The sequence below is a fragment of the Choloepus didactylus genome, chromosome 11 (genome assembly GCF_015220235.1).
Source record: "Choloepus didactylus isolate mChoDid1 chromosome 11, mChoDid1.pri, whole genome shotgun sequence".
NCBI classification, from domain to species: Eukaryota; Metazoa; Chordata; class Mammalia; order Pilosa; family Megalonychidae; genus Choloepus; species Choloepus didactylus.
The window spans coordinates 61,232,473-61,255,874 of NC_051317.1; the positions used below are offsets into that span (position 1 = coordinate 61,232,473).

A 23,402-nucleotide genomic window follows, 5' to 3' on the forward strand; every position below is an offset into this window, starting at 1 on the left:
AGCTGAATATTGTTAGGCAAAAAATATGTCTGTTATTATTTTTATTTAGAGATTAAATAAGGTTTAAAGTGATGTGTATAGCTGCCAAGTTGACAAGGGGTGGACTATCATGGTTAGGCTACTGTGTCAACTTGGTCATGTAATGGTGCCCAGTAGTTTATTCAAGGAAGCACTAGCCTGTTACTGTGAGGACATTTTGAGGACTTAAATCATCAGTAAGTTTATTGCAGCTATGGCTAATTACATCTATAATCAACTGCCTTTAGCAATGAGAGACATTTTATCCAATCAGTTGAAGGCTTTAAAAGGAGAAGTAATAATTTCAGCAAAAAGAAAAGAGAATTTTCATCTCTATTTCAGCTGGCCAGCTTCTCCTGGGGAATTCTTTGACAGTCTTCATCAGGGTTCCCAGCTTGCAGCCTACCCTATGGGATTTGGACATGTGAATTTCCACAGTTACGTGAGAAAATTGTATAAAACCTCATAATATTTACAGATTATCTCCTGTCAATTGTTTCCCTAGAGAACCCTGACTAATATACAGCCTGTGTCTTGCTAATAATCAGTAAACAATTTCCACTTTGAATGTTTTTTTTATTTACATCACCCTCTTCTACACAAGAAATTATTTTTAGTAGCAATCATGAATGTAACAAATGATCATAATGGCCAAATAAAATGGAACCCTACCTTACGCAATATACATAAATTAACTCAAAATTGATCAAATACCTAAATATAAGAGCCCAAACTATAAAATTCCTAGAAGAAAACATGGAGAAACATTGTCAGGACCTTGTGTTAGGCAATGGTTTCTTAGACATTACACCAAAACCACAGGCGACAAAAGAAAAAATAGATAATATCTTCTGTCCATCAAAGGACTTTATCATGAAAGTAAAAAGAAAACCTACAGAATGGGAGGAAATATTTGGAAATCATGTATCTAATAAGGGATTAATATTCAGAATATGTAAAGAACTCCAACAACTCAACAACAAAAAGAAAAACAACCCAATCTTTAAATGGAGAAAAGACTTGAATAGGCATTTCTCCAAAGAAGATATACAAATACAAATGGCCAATAAGAAGACAAAAAAGATGCTCAATGTCATTAGTCATCAAGGAAATTCAAATCAAAACCACAGTGAGATAATCATTTCACACTCAACAGAAGGCTGCTATTAAAAAACAGGAAATAAGGGAACTTCCAGGAAAGACGGCGGAGTAGGGAGCTCCAGGACTTACTTCTCCTTCAAAAACAGCTAGTGGACAGGCAGAAACTGTTGGAAACAACTGTTCAGGGGCTCTGGAGGCCAGGGAGCACTGTATAACATTCAGGGAAGAGTAGGACAAAGAGACTGAGACTGCAGTAAAAACTGTGAGTAATCTGATCCATGGTGGCTGCTGGCACCCATCTCCCACTCTCAAGGGGCTGGCTGCTGTGGATGGAGAGGGGCATAGTAGCCCTCCTCCCCAGAACTGTGGGAGGTACAGCCAAGTATTGATAACAGCTTTTGACTGGCAAACTTAGATCACTGTGTCTCAGTTCTGAACCACTGTTTCAGGCCCCTGGACAGGGACCACTGTGGCCACAGTTTCAACCCCAGCCCTGAGAGGCAGGAAGATGGTACAGGTTTAAAGATGCAGCATCTTCTTAGGGCTACAGGGGACAGTTTGCTGAAGGGCACCATTTGCTGGGCAGGCCAGGAAATCACAGCATTGGGGAGCTGTCAAAAAGGCTTTTTGGTATCTTTCCTGACCCTGTCTCCACGGTTCTTTGGAACTAGTCTGTGCCCCCTTCATGGATCCCTGTCTCTCTTTTTGGCTGGGAAAACCGATTTGTTAAAGTCCTCTTCAGGGTGACCCTCCTACCAGAACTTGCCTTCCAGGCAAGAGCAGCTAGAGGCAACAAAAGAAGAGTTAAAAAAATAATAATAGAGAGGGGGAAAAAAAAAAACACAAACTGAGCAGATCAAGATTTCTGGAGAAGAAACAGAGGAAAGGAAGCTCTCTCCAGGGGGTTAAAACAATTGCACAAATATAATAATCATAAAAATTGTACATACCCAGGGAAATAATTAGATGAAGAAGAGCTAAATAAATCTGATCAAACACAAGCAATTCTGAAGGTCTGCAATAAGTTGAACCAAGCGTCAAAGAAAAGCCTTAACACAAAGGCAACCAACAATAAAACCCTAGGCAAGAGAGAAAAACTGACCTTCAGAGTAAATTCATCAAGATAATCAGATACCTAGACATCATCAAAAAATCACAAGCCATACTAAGAAACAGGAAGATATGGTCAAGTCAAAGAAACAAATTAAAACTTTGGATGAGACACAAAAATTGGAACAACTAATCAAAGATACTCAAACAAATCTAAATCAATTCAAGGAGATGAGAGAAAACATAGCTAAAGAGATAAAGGATATTAAGACACTAGGTGAGCATAAAGAAGAATTTAAAATTATGAAAAGAAACATAAAGGAACTTTTGGGAAGGAAAAGCGTAACAGAAGAGATTAAAAATACAGTAGAGGCATTTAAGAACAAATTTGAACGGGCAGAAGAAAGAATCAGCAAACCAGAAGACAGGACAATTGACATCTTACATACAGAAGAACAGATGAGAAAACAATGAAAAAAATTGAGCAGGGTCCCAGGGAACTGACTGATAGAATGAAGCATGCAAAAATACACATTACGGGTGTCCCAGAAAGAGAAGAGAAGAGAAAGGGGGTAGAAAGAATATTTAAGGAGGGAGGCAGGGCAAGATGCTGGTGTAGGGAGGTGTGAAATTTGGTTAGTCCTCTAGAGTAGCTAGTAACAAGTCAGGAATAACTAGTACATAGCCTGGAACAACTGTTTGGGAGACATCTGTAACTTGACACATACCATACACCGGTCTGGAATGGGTGAAAGGGCCAAGACCACAGCATAGCACTTTAAGTAAAGCTCCCAAACTGCAGGAGTGGTGCCTCTCCCCCACTGGCATGGTAGGCTGAGTTGGAACACTTCCCTGTGGGAAAAAGAAGCGGTCACTGATGGGAGCAACAGAAGCTAGCTCAAGCAGTTTTTTGAATTAACAAATCTGAACTACAGATACAAGCTACTACAAGCAAAGATAAACCCAGAGCAAGAAGGAAAGGAACCCTGAGGTCTCTCTTGGCAGACAAGAAACTGGGCTGATGGGAAAAACATAAAATAAAATAAAATAAACAAAAACAGACTTTTGGAGTTGACAGAGCTCAGAATACTGGAAAAGGGCTGTGCCACAAGAAAAGGGACAGAGAGAGCTGGGTACCAACTCTGGCTCTTGATTGATGAAACTGGGGGACTGGGGACTGGCACAGAAAAGGGATTTTTTTCTCTCTCTTTTTTCAAACTATTCTAAGTAGCTCATTAGAGAAAGCCTCAGGCATTTTCAATTGTCAGAGCAGTAAGGAGTCAAGTGAAGAAGGTAATTCCCTAAAGGGCATATCTTCCCCAAAAAAGAAGGGGTGGGGCCCAGATCAAGTGGTGGCCCCCCTTCAGAGAATTCAGATGCCAGGGGCTAGAAAAAAAAGAAAAAGAAAAACAAAACAGCTTAAGCTTCACTTCTGACTCATTTTCTGTCTCAACTACGCCCTTGGCAGGAACAAGGTTTGCTGAGGGTTAAAGGCACTGAACCTCTTTACGCTGGTGGGTAGCTGTGGGCTGACAGGCATCACTTGCTGAGCAGGATAGGAAAAGCAGAGTCTAGAGGCCTCACAGGAAAGTCTGACAACTTTTTGGGTCTCATCCTCAGGGAAATTTGATACTGATTACATCCTCCTCCTGAGACCTAGGCCTATCTGGTCTGGAAAAATCTGTTTGGCATCAATCATCTCTGGGTAGATCCTCTTAAAAAGGGGCAGGGGGAGGTGGTTGTGCAGGCAGGGTAAGAACCAGAATAACAAGAGTTGAACAATTCCGATCAGTTCAACAAAAGCTAAGCTAGAGGACTAAATTAGTTGAACTGAACACCAAAGAACAGATAGAGAACAAAGCCAACCAACAAGAAAACCCTAGGTAAAAGAGCGAAAACAAACTCTATATTAAACTAATCAATGAAACCAGATGCCTAGGCACCAACAAAAAGTTACAAGTCACACCAGGGAAAACAAAGATATGGTCAAGTCAAAGGAACAAATTAACACTTCAAACTAGATACAGGAGTGGAAACAACTAATTAAAGATATTCAAACAAACATTAAATCAATTAAAAAGTCAAATAAGTTGAGGGAAGATGGGCAAAAGTGATGAAAGACATAAAGAAGACATTGGGCGAACATGAGGAAGAACTGGAAAGTTTGAAAAAAACAATTGGCAGAACTTGGGAATGAAAAGCACGAATAGAAGCAATGAAAAACACAATGGAGACTTACAACAGCAGATTTGAAGAAGCAGAAGAAAGGCTTAGTGAACTAGAGAACATCTGAATCCTACATACAAAAGAACAAATCAGGGAAAGAATGGAAAACTATGAGCAGGGTCTCAGGGAACTGAATAACAACATGATTCACATAATATATTTGTCATGAATGTCCCAGAAGGAGAAGAGAAGGGAAAATGGGTAGAAAGAATAATGGAGGAAATAATCACTGAAAAATTTCCATCTCTTATGAATGACATAAAATCACAGATACAAGAAGCGCAGTGTACTCCAAACAGAACAGACACAAATAGACCTACTCCAAGACACTTAAGAATCAGACTGTCAAATGTCAAAGACAAAGAGAATTCTGAAAGCATCAAGAGAAAAGTGATCCATCACATACAAGGGAAGCTTGATAAGAATTTCTCAGAAGAAACCATGGAGGTGAAAAGACAGTGGTATGATATATTTAAGATACTGAAAGAGAAAAACTGCCAACCAAGAATTCTATATTTGGCAAAACTGTCCTTCAAAACAGAGGGGGAGTTTAAAATACTTTCAGAAAAACAGACACTGAGAGAGTTTGTGAACAAGAGACCCACTCTATAAGAAATATTAAAGAGAGCACTACAGGCAGATAGAAAAAAGGAGACGTAGGTTTGGAGAGGTCTGGAAAAGAGTATAGAAATGAAGACTATCAGTAAGGATAAAAAGAGAAAGGAAAAAACATAAAATAAGATAGGACATATGAAATTCAAAAGACAAAATGGTAGACAGTAGCACAATATTGTAAGTACACTGAACAAAACTGAGCATGAGTATGGTTGGAAGAGGGAGGCTAGGGGCACGTATAACACCAAAAGTAAAGATAGAAGATGAAGACTGGGACTGAACAACTTAGCGAAACCTAGACTGGACAATGACGGTGATTAAATGTACAAATATAAGCATGTTTTTACATGAAGGAGAACAAATAAATGTCAACATCGCAAGGTGTTAAAAATGGGATGGTACATGGAAAAAACAATCAATGTACATTACACTCTATACTTAACAGTAACATTGCAATATACTTCCATAAAATGTAAAGGCAATATAGAAAAGCTAAATATCAATAAGAGGGGGCTATAAGGGAGAGATATGGGACTTTTGGTGTTATTGTTGTTTCTTCTTTTTATCTTACGTATTTTTTATTCATTTGTTTCCCTCTTCTTTCTTTGCAGAACAAATGGAAATGCTCTCATATGGATTGTGGTGGTGAATGCATAACTATGTGATTATATCAGGAACCACTGATTGTTTACTTGGGATGGATTGTATGGTGTGTGAATAAAACTGTTTAATAATAAACAGAAAGATACAAGTGCTGCAGAAAATGTGGAGAGAGGGATGTACCTACTCACTGTTGGTAGGGAAGTAGAATGGTGTAGCCCATCTGGAAGGCAATGTGGTGGTTGACAGTAGGCCAAGTATAGGGTTGCCAAATGATCCTGCAACTCTGTTATTAGTATATACTTGTAAGAACTGAAAACAGGGACATCAGTGGGCATCTGCACACTAGTATTCATGGTGGAAGTATTCATGATTTGCAATGGATGGCGGTAGCCTAAGGGTACATTGACTAGTGAACAGAAGGGCAAACTGTGGTGTATGCATACAATGGAATATTGAGCAACTGTAAGAAGGAATGTAGTTGTGAGGCATGCAACTAGATGAATGAACCTTAAGGACAGTATGTTGAATGAAATAAGCCAGAAATGAAAAGACTAATATTATAACACCTCGCTAATATGGACTAAATATAATATGCAAACTCTAAGAATTGAATTCAAGAGCATAGGCTATCAGGGGAAAGGTTATTGTAAAGGTTCCTAGATTGTAAGCTCTTATAGTAGTCACATCTATTCCTGCGTTGTTACAGTTATTTCTAAAGTCTGAGATGCTTGTGTCTTTCTATACAACCTGGTCATTCCCTGGAAATTCAGGTATCTGTGTGACACCTGAAACTCAGAGCTTGAGTTCTGCAGCTATGAAAGTCAGTATTACCCCATACAGCAAATGTTAAAAAAGCTGAAAAAAGAGACCAGACTTCAATTAAAGATATGAATGAAGCTGATCTGGTTAGAACTAAGGTATATCAGACTAAAGGGTAAAGGACAATATTGATGGTGTTCTAAAACTTCAACTTCTGTATGAGACCAAAGGAAGAGATGTTTATTTGGTGCAAAATTTATATCTTCTGTAGCACACTATCTAATTTAACTTGTATGGTCAGTTTATTTGAACACAATAACTACATGGAACCTTGAATAGGGAGTGAGACCTTGTTCGTTTGTACAGTTTAGTGTGATATCCTGATACATCCAGAGTTATATGGGCAGAGAATAAAAAATTATTTGCAAAGCCCCTTTATTAAGGGACTGGGAAAAATGTAGAAATATTAAACTTTCCCACCTGGGGAATTCCTGATAGTCTCACAAGCTCTGGGGACTACCAATTTAAAAGGCCAACCCCTCAATCTTGCGGCTTGCCCTTATGAAATGTATTCCTGCAAAGGAGAAGCTAAGCCTACTTATAATTATGCCTAAGAGTCACCCCCAGAGAACCTCTTCTGTTGCTCAGATGTGGTCTCTCTCTCAAAACCAACTCTGCAGTTGAACTCACTGCCCTCCCCCCAACATGGGACATGCCTCCCAGGGGTGTGAATCTCCCTAACAACATGGACATGACTCCTGGGGATGAGCCTGGCTCTGGCATCGTGGGGTTGAGTAAGCCTTCTTGGGCCAAAAGGGAGAAGAGAAATGAAACAAAATAAAGTTTCAGTGGCTGAGAATTTTCAAATAGAGTTAAGAGGACATTCTGGAGGTTATTCTTATGCATAATATAGATATCCCGCTGTAGTTCTTAGTGTATTGGAATAGCTAGAAGGAAATACCTGAAACTGTTGAACTATAATCCAGTAGCCTTGATTCCTGAAGAAGTATATAGCTCTTAAGGTGTGACTGTGTAATTGCAAAAACCTTGTGACTGATATTCAGTTTATCCAGTGTATGTACAGATGAGTAAGAAATCAAAGATAAAAAATAAACAAATAACAGAGGAGGATAAGGGGTATGGATGTTTTGGGTATTATTCTTTTATTTTTACTTTTATTCTTACTTTAATTTTTTTGGAGCAATGAAAATATTCAAAAATTGAGAAATAATACCCAAAAATTTCCCAACTCTGATGAAGACATAAAAATACATGTCTGAGGAGAAACTAAGATGGCGGCTAAGTGAGACGGGGCGAAAATATACCTCCGTGAAAAACACTAGATAAAAACCAGAGGGTGACCCAGAATACTGATTGCAGTGATGTGCCAGCTAGACGAGGTCTTCAAGTTCCACAGAGGCTGTATACTTGGTGAAACCAGGAGTCTGCATTCTGAAATGAGTGAGTAAGCTGGCTGGAAGACCCGCAACCGTGTGGCGGTCTGGGAAAGCCAGGGTTTGGCATGTGGAGACCAACGGGCTCTTTAAAAAAAAAAAAAAAGGGAAAAACCCAGGAGCGGCTGCAGCTGCGATAGTGGGAACCACGCAGTAAAACACAGCAAGAGGGGGCTGGGCCGGCCTCTCGGTGTCTGGCCTGGAAGATAGCCCGCTGCAGATACCCTTGGGGCCAGGTGAATGGAGGGGAGAGCCAGAAGCAGAAAGAAACCCCGTGGCTAGCAGCTGGCTCCCCGGAGGGCTGGATAAACTCCTGCCTGGGGCCGTGCCCATAGCCCAGAGCCCCACCAGTTGTCCCGGAGCTGGGAAGGAGGAACTGTGCGAGGAGGGGGGTGTGGAGACGCCCCGTTCGGCCATCTTTGCATCAGGCTGAAAGCGCCCTGGCACGGCACGGCAGCCCAGGGCTTCCCTTGAGGGACAGCGCACACTGGTGACGTAGCACGGCATTCCCTCGGCAGAGGTCCTGGAGGATTGCGGCTGGGTGGGGGGACCTGCTCAGAGAACCCAGGGACACTACACCAAGTCCGGTGCTTTGTGGGACAGCGAGAGAGAAGGGCTGGGGCTGAAATGAAATGAAGGCTTAGACTCTTGCGGCAGCCTTGAATCTCTGGGAACCTGGGGGATTTGAATATTAAAAATGTCCTTCCTCCCTGGCCACCTGTACACACACCCCACATTCAGGGCGGATGGCTCCAGCAACACACCCAAACTGAGTTCTCCAACTGAACCCCAGAAGAATCATTTCCCCACACACCGCGGGGACAAGGTGGAGAACTGACTTGAGGGGCATAGATGACTCCCAGACACCATCTGCTGGGTAGTTAGAGAAAGTGTACGCCTCCAAACTGTGTTTCTGAAAAATTAGATAGGTATTTTTTTTTACAACTTGAAAGAACCCTATCAAGCAAAACAAATGCCAAGAGGCCAACAACAACAGAAAACCTTAATGCATATGATAAAACCAGACAATATGGAGAATCCAACTCCAAACACAAACACACAAATCAAGATATCGGAAGAGACAAAGTACCTCGCAAAATTAATCAAAGAACTACAATCGAGGAACGAAAACATGGCAAAGGATTTAAAGGACATCAAGAAGACCATGGCCCAGGATATAAGCGACACAAAGAAGACCCTAGAAGAGCATAAAGAAGACACTGTAAGAGTAAATAGAAAAATAGAAGATCTTATGGAAATAAAAGAAACTGTTGGCCAAATTAAAAAGACTCCGGATATTCACAATACAAGACTAGAGGAAGCCGAACAACATCTCAGTGTCCTAGAAGTCCACAGAACAGAAAATGAAACAACAAAAGAAAGAATGGAGAAAAAAATCAAAAAAATTGAAATGGATCTCAGGGATACGATAGATAAAATAAAATGTCCAAACTTAAGACTCATTGGTGTCCCAGAAGGGGAAGAGAAGGGTAAAGGTCTAGAAAGAGTATTCAAAGAAATTGTTGGGGAAAACTTCCCAAACCTTCTATACAATATAAATACACAAAGCATAAATGCCCAGTGAACTCCAAATAGAATAAATCCAAATAAACCCACTCCAAGACATATTCTGATCAGACTCTCAAGTACTGAAGAGAAGGAGCAAGTTCTGAAAGCAGCAAGAGAAAAGCAATTCACCACATACAAAGGAAACAACATAAGACTAAGTTGTGACTACTCAGCGGCCACCATGGAGGAGAGAAGGCAGTGGCATGACATATTTAAAATTCTGAGAGAGAAAAATTTCCAACCAAGAATACTTTATCCAGCAAAACTCTCCTTCAAATTCGAGGGAGAGCTTAAATTTTTCACAAATGCTGAGAGACTTTGCCAATAATAGACCTGCCTTACTTCAGGTTCTAAAGGGAGCCCTACCAACAGAGAAACAATGAAAGGAGAAAGAGATACAGAGAATTTTAACAGACATATATAGTACCTTACATCCCAAATCACCAGGACACTCATTTTTCTCCAGTGATCACGGATCTTTCTCCAGAAGGGACCATAAGCTGGGACATAAAACAAGCCTCAAGAAATTAAAAAAAAAAAAAAAAAAAAAATTGAATATATTCAAAGCACATTCTCCAACCACAATGGACTACAAATAGAAGTCAATAATTTTTGAACTATAACTCCACTATTTACTTCCTACATGATATAAAATACACAAACTCTAATGACAAATCAGTGGTTTTGAACTCAACGTAAAATATGTAATTTTAGACAACTATATAAAGGTGGGGGAATGGAGGAATATAGGAACATAGTTTATGTGTCCTATTGAAGTGAAGGTGGTATCAAAGAAAAACAAGATTGATATGGATTTAAGAGGTTAATTTTAAGCCCCACAGTAAACACAAAGAAATTATCAGAGAATATAACCATAACCATAGAGATGAAATGTAGAGTTAGGGTTAAGAGAAATGGGGGAAGGGGCAATGGGGAGTTAAGAAATGAGTGTAGAGTTGCTGTTTGAGGTGAAGGGAAATTTCTAGTAATGGATGATGGGAAAGAGCATTACAACATTCTAAATGTGATTAATCCCACTAATGGAAGGCTAGGGAGGGTGTGGAATGGGAAGATTTAGGCTGTATATATGTCTCCACAATTGAAAAAAAAAAAAAAAGACAGTCTAAATAGATGACAATTGAATGCCAAGGATGAACTTGGATGGGAGTAAAGGATAGAGGACAGGTGGCTCAAAGGGACACAGTTGAGACATAAGGAAAAGGAAATATAGAATGCAAGCTTCATATCATTGTTGAATCTCTTGTACTTCTTAGCTGCACTTAATGGGATTGCATAAAAGAATGTTCTTGTTCATGGGAAGTGTATACATGAATTATAGTGTATGTTCAAGGATGTGTGCAGCTAACTCTCATATGTTCAGAAGACAGAGCAATAGATGATGGATGATAGGGAGGGAGGGAGGGAGGGAAAGAAATAGCAATGTGACAGCACATTAAAGTTGGTGAATTGAGCTATCGGGGGAGAGGGGTCAGGGTATGATGGAATTCTGTGTATGGGGTTAGTATTGTTTTTGCAACTGTTCCTACAACTTTGAATTTATTTCAAAATAAAAAAAAAATACATGTCTAAGAAGCATACCATACTCTAAGCAGATAAATCCAAATAGACCTACTATGAGACACATACTAATCAGAATATCAAATGTCAAAGACAGAGAATCCTGAAAGCATCAAAAGTAATTCATTACATACAAGGCATGCCCAATAAGACTAAGAAACAATTTCTCATTAGAACGCATGGAGACAAGAAGGCGGTGGTATGATATTTTTAAGGTCCTGAAACAGAAAAACTGCCATACAGGAATTCTTTAGCTGGAAAAACTGTCTTTCAAAAACAAGGAATAGTTTAAATAGTCACAGAGAAACAGAATCTGAGAGAGTTTGTCAACAAGACTCTGTCCTACAAGAAATACTAAAAGGAGTTCTGCAGGCTGAAAGGAAAAGAGAGGAGAAAGAGGCTTGGAGGAGAGTGTAGAAATGAAGAATAGCAGTAAGGTTAACTAAAAGGGTGAAAAGAGAGACAAAAATAAGAGATGACATATAAAAACCAGAGGATAAAATGGCTGAAGTAAGTACTGCCTTTGCAGTAATAACATTGAATATTAACAGATTTAACTCCCCAGTCAAAACAGATAGATTGGCAAAATGAATTTAAAAAAAAAGTGTTATCCATCTATATGCTGTCTACCAGAGACTCACCTTAGAACCAAGGACACCAATAGGTTGAAAGTGAAAGCTGGAAAAAAGATATTCTATGCAAACAGTAACCAAAAAAGAGCTTGGGTAGCTATATTAATATTGGATGAAAAAGACTTCAAATGCAAAATTGTTACAAGAGACAAAGATGGACACTATATATTAATAAAAGGGGCAATCCACCAAGAAGAACTGACAATCATAAATATTTATTCACCTAACCAGAGTGCAACAAAATACATGAGGCTAACATCGGCAAAACCGAAGACAGAAATAGATGTCTCTACAATAATAGTTGGAAACTTCAATATACCACTCTTATCAATAGCTAGAACATCTAGATAGAGGGTCAATAAGGAAACTGAGAACTTGAATACTATGATACATGAACTACACCTAACAGACATATACAGAGTGCTGCACCTGAAAACAGTAGGATATAAATTTGTCTCAAGTGCATATGTGGATCATTCTCCAGGATAGGTAATATGTTGGGTTACAAAATAAGTTCTCAGTAAATTTAAAAAGATTGAAATTATACAGAGTAATTTCTCTGTCCATAATGAAATGAAGTTGGAAATCAATAACAGGTGGAGAACTGGAAAATTCACAAGTAGATGCAGGTTAAACACCACATTCTTAAACAATCAGTAATTCAAAGAAGAAACTGCAAGAGAAATCGGTCAATATGTTGAGACGAATGAAAACAAGAACAGAAAATATCAAAACTTATGGGATGCAAAGAAGGCAGTAATGAGAGGGAACTTTACAGCCTTAAATGTTTACATTAAAAAAGAAGAAGCTAAAATCAAAGATCTAACTGCATACCTGAAGGAACTAGAAAAAGGAGCAAACTACTCCCAAAGCAAGCAGAAGAAAGAAAAACATGAAATTGAGAATACAAAGACAATAGAGAGAATTAACAAAACCAAAAATTGGTTCTTTGAAAAGATCAATAAAATTGGCAAACCCTTAGCTAGACTGACAAAGAAAAAAAAATAGAAGATGCAAATAAATAAAATCAGAAATGAGAGGGAGGGCATTATTATTGACTCCACAGAAATGAAAAGGACAATAAGAGGATATTATGATCAACTGTATGCCAACAAATTAGACAACTTAAATGAAATGGACAAATTCCTAGAAACACAAAAACAACCTACACTGATTGTAGAAGAAACAGAAGACCTCAACAGAGCAGTTATAAGAGATTGAATGAGTCATCAAAACCTTCCAACAAAGAAAGGCCCAAATCCAGATGGCTTCACAGGCAAATTTTACCAAGCATTCCAAGAAGAATCAATACTAATCCTGCTCAAACTCTCCCAAAAAATTGAAGAGGAGGGAACACTACCTAACTCGTTCTATGATGCAAACATTACCCTTATACCAAAGCCAGGTAACAATATTACAAGAAAAGAACTTTACAGTCTGACATCTCTTATGAACACAAATACAAAAATCCTCAACAAAATACTAGCAAACTGAATCCAACAACACATTGAATGAATTATACACCATGATCAAATGGGTTTTATCCCAATATACAAGGGTGGTTCAACACAAGAAAATCAATTAATGTAATACACCACATTAACAAATTGAAGGGGAAAAATCACATGATCATCTTTATTGACGCAGAAAAGACATTTGACAAAATTCAGTATCCTTTCTCGATAAAAATACTTTGAAAGAAAGGAATAGAAGGAAACTTCCTCAACATGATAAAGGGCATACATCAAAAACCCATAGCTAACACTGTACTCAATGATGAAAGACTAAAAACTCTCCCTCTAATACCAGGCACAAGACAAGGATGCCCACGGTCACTACTGTTATTCAACACTGTGTCAGAAGTTCTAGCTAGGACAGTTAGGCAGAAAAAATAAAATAAAAAGCATTCAAACTGGAAAGGAAGAAGTAAACTTTCACTATTTGCAGATGACATGATCCTGTATATAGAAAGCCCTGAAAAATCTACAACAAAGCTACAAGAGCTAATAAACCAGTTCAGTAAAGTGGTGGGATACAAGATAAACATGGAAAAATCAATAGGGTTCCTATACACCTGTATTGAACAATCTGAGGAGAAAACTTCTAAAAATTCCATTTATAATAGCAACTAAAAGTATCAAATATCTAGAAATAAAATTAACCAAGGATGTAAAAGAGCTGTGCACAGAAAAGTACAAAACACTAAATTTAAAAAGACCTAAAACATGAAAGGTCATTCCACACTGATGGATTGGAAGACTAAGTATCATTAAGATATTCTACACAAATTAATCTACATATTCAACGCAATCCCAACCAAAATTCCAACAGCCTACTTTGCAGAAATGGAAAAACTAATTATCAAATTTATTTGGAAAGGTAAGGGGCCCTGAATAGCCAAAAATATCTTTAAAAAGAACAAAATTGGAGGACTCACACTTCCTGACTTTAAAGCATATTACAAGGCTACAGTGGTCAAAACAGAATGGTATTGCATAAAGATGGATTTATTGACCAATGGAATAGGATTCAGAGTTCAGAAACAGACCCTCACATGTATGGACAATCGATATTTGACAAGGCTGCCAAGTCCACTCAACTGGGACAGAACAGTCTCTTCAACAAAGAGTGCTGGGATAACTGGATATCCACATGCAAAAGAATGAAAGAGGATCCCTAACTCACATCTTATACAAAAACTAACAGTAAATGAATCAAAGATCTAAATATAAGAGGCAGGACCATTAAACTCCTAGAAGAAAATGTAGGGAAGCATCTTCAAGAACTTGTGATATACAATGGTTTCTTAGATTTTTACACCCAAAGCACAAACAACGAAAGAAAAAATAGATGAATGGGACCTTCTCAAAATTAAAAACTTCAGTGTTTCAAGGGACTTTAAGGAGGAAGTAAAAAGGCAGCCTACTCATTGGGAGAAAACATTTGGAAACCAAATATCCGATGAGGGTTTAATATTCAGAATATATAAAGAAATCCTAGAACTCAGCAACAAAAAGATAAACAACCCAATTAAAGAAGGTCAAAATATTTGAATAGACATTTTTCCAAAGAGGAAACACAAATGGCTAAAAAGCACATGAAAAGCACATTACTAGTTATCAAGAAAATACAAATTAAAAACCACAATGAGATGTTATTTCATACCTACTAGAATGGCCACAATTAAAAAAACAGAAAACTATATGTGTTGGAGAGGATGTGGAGAAATAGGAACACTCATTCACTCCTGCTGGGAACTTTATGCAAATTCATAAAGTCAGAAACTAGAATGCAGGTTGCGACGGGTTGGGTGAGGGTGGGGAATGGGGAATTAATGTTTAATTGGTAGAGAGTTTCTGTTTGGAATGATGGAAAAGTTTTCATAATTGATAACTGTGATGGAAGCACAACTTTTTAAATTTATGTAACACCAATGAACTGTATATTTGAAAATGGATAAAATGAGAAATATTAGAAATAATAGGCCATATGTAAGTTACTAGGGGAAAAAAAACCATAGAACTGTACAAAACAAAGAGTGATCCCTAATGTAAACTATGGCTATAGTTAATAGAACTATAATAATACTGTTTCATGAATCATAACAAAGGTACCACACTAATGCATAATGTTAATAGGGAAACCTGTGTGTATAAAAGGGGTGTATACGGGAACCCTGTATTTTCTGCATGATTTTTCTGTAAAGCTACAACTACTCTAACACAAAAACTAAAAAAAAAAAAAAAACTTTTGAAAAATATTAAATGCAAAAATTAAAATTTGGTTGAAAATTTTTAAAAAATAGCCAGAATAGAAATGCAGATTGTGAAATATTTCCTTCATTGAGTTTTGTATAATCATGTCGTAAGAATAATTTTAAAAATAAAACATAAAAAAAAATTACAGTTCAATAAAGAAAAAAAAGGAAGAGATCAATACCTTTAAATTGTATTAATATATTTTTTAAAAGAGAGAAAGAACCATACCAACATATTGGTCCTTCACAATAATAAATAATAACAGGAGTCAGCAAACTTTTTCTGTAATGGGCAAGTTAGTAAATATTTTAGGCTTTGCAGGTCATATGATCTTTTTACTCTGCCTCTGAAGTGTAAACAATCAAATTATAGTTTCTGTTTTCAAGGAAAAGGAACAATTTAGATAACTATTAAGTCATGCCACTCATAAAACCTTTTATTTTCTTATTCCATTTTTTACGTTTGGAACAAAGATATCGATTAAAAAAGAAGAAATTTCAAATTCAAAGATATTCAGAATTCAATAAAATATTTCACATATGAACTACAATCTTTCTGTTAGCATTCTGTTTCACTATTTTAAATTTTAAACACAATTAAAATTCCAAGTATCACATAGAAGGACACAATTGAAATAACTCCAGTTCTGTTTCTTCATCTTTACAATCACTATACAAATATTATGGGATGGGGGGGAATCCTCCATTTAAATGCAGGAATATGTAGTACCACATGGATTGGAGATACAAACTGTGCCCAAAGTGAGCTCAAATGATCCTGAACTTTTACTCTGGAAATGAACTATGTGTGTTAAGGCCAGATTGTATAACTGGGATTTCTCTCAATTAACTTCTATGTAGGGCAAGCACAATGTTTACTAAAGGGTATGTAATAAGAATCTGCTAATAAAACTTGCATATAAGTTATAAGAACTCAGAAGTAGCTGTAGCAATTGTTTAGAATTCAGATCTACAAAAAAATTTCTCAGGGAGGAGTGCATTTTATCACTGTCATTTAGAATTGCTGATGCATAGTAACAATAAAAAGCTACCAGAGGTTTAGTCAATGTTTTTATTATATTTAAATCCTCTATAGACAATGTACCCCCTGCAAGTAAGACATTTTGCTCTCACCACCCAGCCCAAAGTACAGCATTGTTCAGTTTAGAATTTTGAATTAAGACCTTCCAGTCTTAGTTTAAATTTCTAGACAGAAAGACACCCTATATGACATAAAAACATCACTTTGTTCTTCTAGAGCTTTCCAACTACATTTATGGTGACGTTAACATAGGTATCATAAAACGGTTTCTGATACTTGCAAAAACAATCATTTCACCTATATGTAAACAAACTCTAAGAAATATATTGCATCTGAAAAGCCAACTAACACTGAAACTAAACTTAAAGTAGACATAAAAAATGCAGTGTGGCCAGCCTGTCACACCACTCCAGAGTATAATTTAAAACTTCTTAGATACTAAATTATCTATAGTGAATTTAAATTGAAATTCTTTGCATTATTACACAAGAACAAAATAATCCAGCCCAATTATTTAATTAGGGAAGATTATATCCCAAATTTTCCTGCTAACCTGTGGTGACATGCCAATAAAACAAGAACCTGCAAGACAGGTAAACTGTAGAGGCATCAAGTAATGGTAACATATTCCAACAAAAATCTTATTCATCATGCTTTGGTGACAACTGATACTAAAGTATCACAAGCGACACAAGCAAGGAACAGGAACTAGTAGAACCAGAAGGTAATTTCTAGAGAGAATAAGGTGTGGCCACACAAGGGCAAGGTAAACATCCAACACTGCCGAGTATGAAATGTAATAAAAACACTGACCACCCTACAAAAAGGATTATTATTTTTAATTTATTTGTTTAATTAATTGAAAGTTATTATTTTAGCTTTACAGGCTAGTAAAATCACTTGTTAATTTAGAAGATGGGAGAAAAGCCCCAGGATATAATGATTGCTAGGTAATAACTGGGTTACTTAGAAAGTGGATATAAAAGAAAAAGAGATCACGAATTTTAAAAGGCTCCAAATAGAGGCTAAAGAACATCCACAGGAAAAGGGCAGGGAGGAAGGCATGTGAAGGCTACGCACCTTTGATCAGCAGTGCATAGAACTGGGGTTCTATTGCTCCGACAGCCATGAACTCCCCATCTGCGGTCTTGTAAGTTGTGTAGAAAGGTGCCCCACCATCTAACATGTTCTGTCCTCGAGGCTGTGGCCACAGTCCGGTGCTTTGTGTTTGCCACAGAAAAGAACTTAAATATGCTGTTCCTTCCACCTTTACAGAAGCAGAACACAATGCGAATCCAGATAATTCAACTATAACAGCATAATTATGTTAATATTTCTGTAAAAATGGCTCTCAGAATACATAATTATCTCTTAGAACAGAAGATGACTATCCAATTATACATCTTCTTCGGTATTTCTATTTCTAGAAAATGACTTACATGAGTTTATGGTAGAATAACAATCGGCTACACTGTTTAGTTCAGAAAATACTATAAGATTTAGAAGGTACTACTTAATATTATTTTTTCAAATAAGATTGACAAAATGTTCATAATTTTTGACGCAAGCAAGGGTAAATGGAAGTTCACTATACTATTTTATCTACTTTTGTGTATGTTAAAAACTGCCATGATAGTAAGTCAATAATAAACACAAAGCAAGAAGTTTTTTCAAGTCCATCTTCTGAGTTCAATTAACACGCACACACAGATACACGAAGCTTATCACATTTTAAAGGAAAATCACATTACAGTTAAATTTAGCTTATTCTAGCTGGACCCCAAGCCCAAGAAAACATTACAGGAGCATTTAATATATCTTATCTTTAATAATCATTAGAAAATTACATAACAATATGGGTGGCAGGTATATTCTGAGTCCAGACAAACTAGTTTGGGAATGCTACCTTCCTTCCCTTTGGGTCCTGAAGTAACAGAAATGGATTCACATCCACAGATATGATTATACAAGGTTCAAACTCAAAGGTCAGATGTGCTGGGCCACTCAAACAATCCCATTTCCGTATCCTTATGGTTTTTACGATTCCAATGATTCCAGCATCCCAGACAACCAGACAAGAAGGTCATCAAAGCATCCCAGACAACCAGACAAGAAGGTCATCAAAGCATCCGTGTCTCAGGTTACCAACACAGTGCCCCATTCCAGCTGCGAGCCCAGAATTTCTCATACTGGCAGTGAAACAAACACAAGATAAATCTATGGATACATTCCAGTTCACCTTTTTTAACTTGAAATCTCATGCACCACTGAATTTATGGCTGTGACATTTATGTCATCATCAAATCATCAAATAGTGGAGTTTGTATAAGTGGCCTGTGGAAGTGGTTTTTTTTTTTTCCCAAACTAAGTTATGAAGATCTTAGAGAGTTCCACATGATATACTTTATATATATGGATATACATGCACACACATAAAATGATACAGATACATACACACATATACACACTATTTAAAACATATTTTATGTTTAAGTATACAATGTGCTATTTATTTTTTAAACTATAATAAAAAACATATATTTAATGTATCCTATACCAATTCTGACACATCAAAGACTGTCAATTCATTAACATTTGCTGTTTGACCTTAAAATAAGGCTTTTCTCTCCAGTTATACATGCATTTCACCTTGTAATTGAGTCACTACTTAGGAAGGCTATCGTTCGGCATCAGTCTTTATTTCCGTCTTAATTTGGGCTTGCTCAGACTCAACCCGACCAGTTAAGCACTTATTATAACCAGGTGCACTGCTCTGTGGGCAGTAGCAAGTGAACTCAAAGCAGGTCAGGTTGCCATCTGCTGCTACAGGCAGCTTTGAAATTGAGGTTCTCAATACTACTTATCTGACTTTTATATTTAGGTCAAAGAATGTGAGAAGTTTTTAGAAACTATAGAGAGTCAACCTTAAAATGAAACATTTTTGCTCCTTTGTGTCATACCTGAGGTTTTTTTTTTTTTTTTCAGGTTAAATTTTTTTTTTATCTTCATTTTATTGAGATATATTCACATATCACGCAGTCATGCAAAACAAATCATACTTTCGATTGTTCACAGGACCATTACATAGTTGTACATTCATCACCTAAATCAATCCCTGACACCTTCATTAGCACACACACAAAAATAACAAGAATAATAATTAGAGTGAAAAAGAGCAATTGAAGTAAAAAAAGAACACTGGGTACCTTTGTCTGTTTGTTTCCTTCCCCTATTTTTCTACTCATCCATCCATAAACTAGACAAAGAGGATTGTGGTCCTTATGGCTTTCCCAATCCCATTGTCACCCCTCATAAGTTACATTTTTATACAACTGTCTTCGAGATTCATGGGTTCTGGGTTGTAGTTTGATAGTTTCAGGTATCCACCACCAGCTACCCCAATTCTTTAGAACCTAAAAAGGGTTGTCTAAGGTGTGCATAAGAGTGCCCACCAGAGTGACCTCTCGGCTCCTTTTGGAATCTCTCTGCTACTGAAGCTTATTTCATTTCCTTTCACATCCCCCTTTTGGACAAGAAGAGGTTCTCCGTCCCACGATGCCAGGTCTACATTCCTCCCCGGGAGTCATATTCCACGTTGCCAGGGAGATTCACTCCCCTGGGTGTCTGATCCCACGTAGGGGGGAGGGCAGTGATTTCACCTTTCAAGTTGGCTTAGCCAGAGAGAGAGGGCCACATCTGAGCAACAAAGAGGTATTCGGAAGGAGGCTCTTAGGCACAACCATAGGGAGGCCTAGCCTCTCCTTTGCAGCAACTGTCTTCCCAAGGGTAAAACCTATGGTAGAGGGCTCAACCCATCAAACCACCAGTCCCCTATGTCTGTGGTCATGTTAGCAACCATTGAGGTGGGGTAGGCGAATACCCCTACATTCTCCACAGGCTCCTCAAGGGGGCACTACATCTTTTTTTCCTTGTTTTTCTTTTTTTTTTTTTTAACTTTCCCTTCTTTTTTAAATCAACTGTATGAAAAAAAAGTTAAAAAGAAAACAAACATACAATAAAAGAAAATTTCAAAGAGACCATAACAAGGGAGTAAGAAAAAGACAACTAACCTAAGATAACTGCTTAACTTCCAACATGTTCCTACTTTACCCCAAGAAAGTTACCTAATATAGCAACATTTCTGTGAACTTGTTCCTACTATATCCATCAGAAATTAACAGATCATAGTCATTCCTGGGCATCCCCAGAAAGTTAAATAGCTTATCTGTTCTTCTTGGATTATTGTTCCCCCTTCCTTAATTGCTCTCTACTGCTAGTTCCCCTACATTCTACATTATAAACCATTTTTTTACATTTTTCAAAGTTCACATTAGTGGTAGCATATAATATTTCTCTTTTTGTGCCTGGCTTATTTCGCTCAGCATTATGTCTTCAAGGTTCATCCATGTTGTCATATGTCCATCACCAGATCGTTCCTTCTTACTGCCGCGTAGTATTCCATCGTGTGTATATACCACATTTTATTTATCCACTCATCTGTTGATGGACATTTGGGTTGTTTCCATCTCTTGGCAATTGTGAATAATGCTGCTCTGAACATTGGCGTGCAGATATCTGTTCGTGTCACTGCTTTCCGATCTTCCAGGTATATACCGAGAAGTGCAATCGCTGGATCGAATGGTAACTCTATATCTAGTTTTCTAAGGAAGTGCCAGACTGACTTCCAGAGTGGCTGAACCATTATACAGTCCCACCAACAATGAATAAGAGTTCCAATTTCTCCACATCCCCTCCAGCATTTGTAGTTTCCTGTTTGTTTAATGGCAGCCATTCTAATCGGTGTTAGATGGTATCTCATTGTGGTCTTAATTTGCATCTCTCTAATAGCTAGTGAAGCTGAACATTTTTTCATGTGTTTCTTGGCCATTTGTATTTCCTCTTCAGAGAACTGTCTTTTCATATCTTTTGCCCATTTTATAATTGGGCTGTCTGTACTATTGTCATTGAGTTGTAGGATTTCTTTGTATATGCAAGATATCAGTCTTTTGTCAGATACATGGTTTCCAAAAATTTTTTCCCATTGAGTTGGCTGCCTCTTTACCTTTTTGAGAAATTCCTTTGAGGTGCAGAAACTTCTAAGCTTGAGGAGTTCCCATTTATCTATTTTTTCTTTTGTTGCTTGTGCTTTGGGTGTAAAGTCTAGGAAGTGGCCACCTAATACAAGGTCTTGAAGATGTTTTCCTACATTATCTTCTAGGAGTTTTATGGTTTTATATTGAGATCTTTCGTGCATTTTGAGTTAATTTTTGTGTAGGGGGTGAGGTAGGGGTCCTCTTTCATTCTTTTGGATATGGATATCCAACTCTCCCAGCCCCATTTGTTGAAAAGACCATTATGACTCAGTTCAGTGACTCTGGGGGCCTTATCAAAGATCAGTCAGCCATAGATCTGAGGGTCTATCTCTGAATTCTCAATTCGATTCCATTGATCTATATGTCTGTCTGTGTGCCAGTACCATGCTGTTTTGGCAACTGTGGCTTTATAATAAGCTTCAAAGTCAGGGAGTGTAAGTCCTCCCACTTGGTTTTTCTTTTTTAGAGTGTCTTTAGCAATTCGAGGCATCTTCCCTTTCCAAATAAATTTGATAACTAGCTTTTCCAAGTCTGCAAAGTAGGTTGTTGGAATTTTGATTGGGATTGCATTGAATCTGTAGATGAGTTTGGGTAGAATTGACATCTTAATGACATTTAGTCTTCCTATCCACGAACATGGAATATTCTTCCATCTTTTAAGGTCCCCTTCTATTTCTTTTAGTAGAGTTATGTAGTTTTCTTTGTATAGGTCTTTTACATCTTTGGTTAAGTTGATTCCTAGGTACTTGATTTTTTTAGTTGCTATTGAAAATGGTATCTTTTTCTTGAGTGTCTCTTCAGTTTGTTCATTTCTAGCATATAGAAACATTATTGACTTATGTGCATTAATCTTGTATCCCGCTACTTTGCTAAATTTGTTTATTAGCTCTAGCAGCTGTATCGTCGATTTCTCAGGGTTTTCTAGATATAAGATCATATCATCTGCAAACAATGACAGTTTTACTTCTTCTTTTCCAATTTAGATGCCTTTTATTTCTTTGTCTTGCCGGATTGCCCTGGCTAGCACTTCCAGCACAATGTTGAATAACAGTGGTGACAGCGGGCATCCTTGTCTTGTTCCTGATCTTAGAGGGAAGGCTTTCAGTCTCTCACCATTGAGTACTATGCTGGCTGTGGGTTTTTCATATATGCTCTCTATCATGTTGAGGAAGTTTCCTTCAATTCCTACCTTTTGAAGTGTTTTTATCAAAAGCGGATGTTGGATTTTGTCAAATGCTTTTTCAGCATCTATTGAGATGATCAATTGATTTTTCCCTTTTGACTTGTTAATGTGTTGTAACACATTGATTGATTTTCTTATGTTGAACCATCCTTGCATGCCTGGAATGAACCCCACTTGGTCATGGTGTATGATTTTTTTAATGTGTCTTTGGATTTGATTTGCAAGTATTTTGTTGAGGATTTTTGCATCTATATTCATTAGGGAGATTGGCCGGTAGTTTTCCTTTTTTGTAGCATCTTTGCCTGGTTTTGGTATTAGATTGATGTTAGCTTCATAAAATGAGTTAGGTAGTGTTCCATTTTCTTCAATGTTTTGAAAGAGTTTGAGTACGATTGGTGTCAGTTCTTTCTGGAAAGTCTGGTAGAATTCCCCTGTGAAGCCATCTGGCCCTGGGCATTTATTTGTGGGAAGATTTTTGATGACTGACTGGATCTCTTTGCTTGTGATGGGTTGGTTGAGGTCTTCTATTTCTTCTCTGGTCAGTCTAGGTTGTTCATATGTTTCCAGGAAATTGTCCATTTCTTCTACATTATCCAGTTTGTTGCCATACAGTTGTTCATAGTATCCTCTTATAATTTTTTTAATTTCTTCAGGATCTGCAGTTATGTCACCTTTTTCATTCATTATTTTGTTTATATGGGTCTTCTCTCTTTTTGATTTTG

At 37.4% G+C, this 23,402-nt stretch overlaps 1 protein-coding gene across 2 annotated transcripts in view; it reads right to left on the minus strand.

Moving 5' to 3' along the window:
- AMACR (alpha-methylacyl-CoA racemase) overlaps positions 1 to 23,402 on the minus strand; it is a 55,762-nt gene that overhangs the window by 15,758 nt on the left and 16,602 nt on the right. The window contains exons 4-5 of one of the 2 annotated variants that reach the window (XR_005210924.1): positions 17,485 to 17,671; positions 2,898 to 3,021 (exon numbers count right to left, since the gene is read on the minus strand). Coding sequence is in view for 1 of the 2 variants with exons in the window: in XM_037799030.1 (XP_037654958.1) it covers positions 17,485 to 17,671 (187 nt within the window). In the remaining variant the exon portion in view is untranslated. The remainder of the gene's footprint in view (positions 1 to 2,897; positions 3,022 to 17,484; positions 17,672 to 23,402) is intronic. The other variant, XM_037799030.1, reaches the window with a different exon arrangement.